We start from the raw sequence: 4,624 nt of genomic DNA on the forward strand, positions 1-4,624 counted from the left end.
TAATGCCCTTAAAGGTTTGTGGGACTGTTTATATATAAAATACTCGTACAAACCTAATATGTTCGTAAATGTATTTTTTGGAAAGGAAAATATTAAATTTTCTAAAATTTCATCCATATGGTCCACATAAATAGATCTGTAGCAATTACACAAGGTAAAAAGGCTCATAAATTATGATATATCTCAACATAACTATTCTCCCCTCGCACTAAACAAATCATCAACGATCTTGCTACGAATGGTATTCATGGTATCCTTATTCTCTACATTTTCACTCCCATCTCCTTATGTTTGTGCCGTGCCACTTATAGATGGCAGCGGCCGGGGCGGCGGTGAGGTGGAGGCAGCCGGGGCGGAAGCGGGCGGGGCTAGGGCTGGGGTGGGGCGACAGCCGCGGCGGAGGTGGGGCGGAGGCAGAGGCTGGGGCGGGGCGGCAGCCACGGCAGAGGTGGGGTGGGGGCTGGGGCGGCGGTGGGGCAGAGGCGACCGGGCGAAAGCGGGCGGGGCGGCGATCGCGGCGGAGTGGGGCGGTGGCCGGGGTGGAGGCGTCCGGGGCGGAGGCGGGCGGCCGCGGCAGAGGTGGGGCGGGGGCCAGGGCGGAGGCGGCCGTGGTGGGGTGGCGATGGGGCGGAGGCGGCCAGGGAGGAAGCGGACGGGACGGCGGCCGTGGCGGAGGTGGGGTGAAGGTGGGGGCGGCGGCCGCGGCCGCGATGGGGGCCGTGGCGGCAGCTGGGGTGGAGGTGCGGATGGGAGGTGATGGGGAGACGGGTGGGAGTAAGACGGGTGGGAGAATAGAAGAGCGATCATTTTTTCATAACCAGTGGCAGGTGGGTAATTTTTTGCCCCAAAAGTCACAAAAAGCAGGGTTAGAGGTGCTTTTGCATTTATATTGCAGTGAAAGCTGCTTTTGGGCAAAAGCACCTAGAGCTTTTGAGCCCTTTGGTTGGCTTTTAGCTTTTGCAAAAGCAAAAGCAGGTTGGAAAAGCCCAAAAAAACACACCCTAAGTGTCACAAGGAGATGAAGGACACTTGATTTAGTTCAGGTTTAATAGCTTTTAGTCTTTGACCGTACTATTAAGAGCAGTTCTTAAGTTAGTAGCTTGATCTAGTGAAAGCGGACCTTAAAAATATGCACATTTGCTTAAGCTCAATACTAGAAAGCTCAAATAAGTCAAAGCAACACGTGGAAGAAGAAGAAACTCAAAGAAAAACTCAACTCAAGTGAATTGCACAAGTGGTAGAAACTTTCAACAGGTTGGTTAAACCGACGCCTTGTTTCTTGATCCAATCGGTGCATTGATAGTACAATTAGCGATCAAGTGCAGAAAACTTAGTAGTATGGGTTAAACCGATGTTGTGCTCAAAGGTGTCGGTGCAATGGTCGGTTACTGATACAAAGAGCATTTTGGAGTTGGAAGTGGCTGACTCAGAAAACTTAGTAGCACTGGTTAAGCCGATGGCATCGTCAAAGATGACTGCATGCTGAGAATTTCTTCAGCACCGGTCAAACCGACTGTCCTCGGTGTAACCTGTCGGTGCATATGACGTTAGCCAAGAAAATTATTAGGGTTTAATGGCTACTATTCACAGGTTAGCGTGATCGGTTCAACCGCCGCATGTGTCGATTTAACCGACGCTTCATGCTTTTCGGGAAACTTGCTTCCAACGGCTATGGCTTGATCTCTAGCCTATAAATTGAGTTCCCTCAGGTTACTTAAGTAGCCTTTGGCACCCTGAGTACCTGAGGCCACTTCAGTGTAGAAGAGAAAGATTTGAAGCCATGAGTAGAAGAGTTTGAGGTTTGAGAGTTGATTTAATAAAAAAGAAACCATCCCTTAATTGTAGCAAGTGTGCTTGAGCTGAGGGACAGCTTAGTGTAGGTCAAGTGAAGGCTTAGGGCTTGTTACTCTTGGTGTTTGACAGCACCTAGACGGTCTTGGTGACCCGGAAGCTCTTGGTGAGCTCTTGGAGTTTGTGGGAGCCCCAAGAAGAGAAAATTGTAGGCGGTTTGAAGCTCGCCGCTCCGGAGATGGAGAAGAAGCATTCGTAGTGAGCACTTGCTTCTTGGTGATGCAAGGGAGCTCAACCCTAAATGGGTGCTCCAACATGGATTAGAGGGGAGCGTCAACTCCTCGATACCATGGGAAAAATCCAGTTGTCTTGTGTCCCTCTCTTTACATTCAAGCATTTACTTTGGTTTACTTGTAGTTCCCTTTGTTTGCTTGTTTGTTGAGTAGGTTCTTCAATTGCTAGTATGCTCTCTTGCTATGGCTATATTCTTGATAGTGTTAGAAATATGCCCTAGAGATAATTATAGAGATGATCATATTTTATTGTATCCATGATGTATTATGTGTTCATTGAATATCCATAAAAGGCAACTTGTATTGATTGGCAATTATGTGAATTGTTTGTGAGACTCTTTACTTGTATGGTTATTCTAAAGTTATTCCTAGTCAGAGTTCATGTATGGACACACATGAATATTAGACTAGCACATGTATTAGTTGATGACTATGTTTCACAAGTCATGGACATGGAGATGTCAAACTAATAATGTGGGATCATTTATGAAATGAGGATGGACCGACCCAACTTGAGAAATAGTGAGTTCTCATTACACAATGTGTACGCTGTGTCCTTAGAGCTGAGATTGTCGCATGTACTTAAGATGTGGACCGACTTACTTAGGAGCCATCAAACGCTACTCCGTAACTGGGTAGTCATAAAGGTGGTTCTCGGGTTTGTCAAGATGCATGTTGTGAGACATGGTCAGTCAAGATGGGATTTGCCCCTCTCTGCTAGAGAGAGATATCACTGGGCCCCTCGAGTGATCAGATCAAGAAATGCATGGCCGTGCTAGGGTTAAGTGTTAACCAAGGATTCCGGATCACGGCATCGAGAAAGAGAGGTCAGCTTGGAGCTAGACCAAATATCATGAGGCAAAGGAAATAGCATGTATATGAGATTGTGACAGCTCGTCTGATATGATCTTTGCGCGCGCATAGAAGTTGACACGTCTTGCTAGAGGCCACTGTCAACTATTGGTCGAGTAAGAGTACTCGGGCCATGTCTGTTCGTGCGTGAGCCCATAGGGTCACACAATTAAGGGCTGGAAGCCTAATGAGGATATGATCCGAATTAGACCGGGCTTAGGTGCACTAATGGGTCTCGGTTAGGAAGCCCATTAGTGGGCGCCTATAAAGAAGGGGTGGGGGCGCATGGAGGGGCTAACCCTAATTCCACACCTGCTAGTAGCCGCCTCCCACATCCGCGCCCACGGTTGCCCTCGTGGACCTAGCAGTCCAGGGTGCAACGCTTCTTCCCCGTACATGTGGATACCTTGAAGGTGCTGCATCTGCTGCACAAGGACGAGCCACACATGAGGAGATCTTGCAACTGCACTGCCGGTGACGGACTGCACTATCCCGACGCGCTACAGAAGTTCCGCACCCGTGCGTCTAGTGGTAATTTCGTGATTTATAACAGCAGTTTTCCTGGTTTATGAGGTGGAAATTTTGTTTATCGCTAGCGTAACCCACCTCATATCCCATAAGTGGTATTAGAGCCATAGCTACTTTGTTATAGGTTCGGATGTAGGTTCGGATGTGTGCATATGGAGATATGCGTGGATGTAGATGAAACCCTAATCCTGTTTCGTGTCCTTGCTACGATGGTCATGTAACGACATACTCCTACCGGTCGGGTATCCGCCATCAGAGTTAAGTGATACATGTAAACCTAGTCAAAGCAGGTGGAGATCAATTGGATTGGTCAAATCGAAACCAAGGATGAATCACCAGATGCATATGATGCGTGGGATGGCAGATTGGATCTGCTATCGGGTTGAGGAAGTTGCAGAAATATGTTGTTCGGTAAAACAGCCATAACTTTTGCATACGAACTCGGATTTAAGCGAATTTTATATGAAAATTCATCTACAAAAAATTTTGCACATGAAATTCAATGCTAATGGCGTTTTCGCTGAAATTAGGTGTTCGAAGTTTAGACGTTGTTGCGTCTAATTTGGTTTTGCACGATTATGTGTGATCGGTATGGCCCTTATGTTTATGTGATGCATGTATGTAATTTTCATGACCTGCGTGTCATGAGTAATGAAATACGGCAGGAGCCAAATGTATTGTCAATTTGTGTAATGGCCTGCGTGCCAACCTGTGATGATCCGATCCGACAATGTAACTAGAATTTGGTAGTTATAGTTCTTGGAGGACTCATCACTTGGAGGATGGTGCACATGGAACATGGAGATGCAGATCATCATGGTGGACAGATTCTATGGAGATGGAGATCACCATGTGAATATGGGCCATACTGATCCACAACTATGTGTTTGCCGTTCTTATCATTTTACTTCTACTTGCGATTATATGTTTTCTGCATACGGTAGAAGTAGGCCGATCAATCCCTTGCAATGTTTAACTTTAAATGCCCTCCCAACTAAACCTTACTCCATCGCGCATCTTGTACAATTAGTGGTGGGTCTATGAAATTAGGGTGCCACTAGTTTTCCTTGACTTGATGAGTTTGTATCAGATACTTACACGCATAAAGGGTTGGAAAGCTTAAGCAAGGTCATCTTAACGGTTAAGGACCTTGGGGCATA

General features: G+C 46.7%; 1 protein-coding gene across 1 annotated transcript; it reads left to right on the forward strand.

Moving 5' to 3' along the window:
- The first annotated feature begins 311 nt into the window (after nt 1–311).
- LOC112885472 (spidroin-1-like) lies at nt 312–954 on the forward strand. The gene is made up of 2 exons (XM_025951087.1): nt 312–774; nt 896–954. Exons 1-2 carry the CDS (start codon nt 312–314, stop codon nt 952–954), a joined length of 522 nt encoding a protein of 173 aa, XP_025806872.1.
- Nucleotides 955–4,624: the final 3,670 nt, after the last annotated feature.

This window comes from Panicum hallii, chromosome 3 (assembly GCF_002211085.1).
Source record: "Panicum hallii strain FIL2 chromosome 3, PHallii_v3.1, whole genome shotgun sequence".
Classification (NCBI taxonomy): domain Eukaryota; kingdom Viridiplantae; phylum Streptophyta; class Magnoliopsida; order Poales; family Poaceae; genus Panicum; species Panicum hallii.

Excerpts from the sequence above, each read along its gene's own strand:
- LOC112885472 (XM_025951087.1), top strand. The coding sequence starts at position 312 with ATGGCAGCGGCCGGGGCGGCGGTGAGGTGGAGGCAGCCGGGGCGGAAG. Across the intron at positions 775-895 it reads TGATGGGGAGACGGGTGGGA|TGAAAGCTGCTTTTGGGCAA; the intron begins GTAAGACGGGTG and ends TTTATATTGCAG.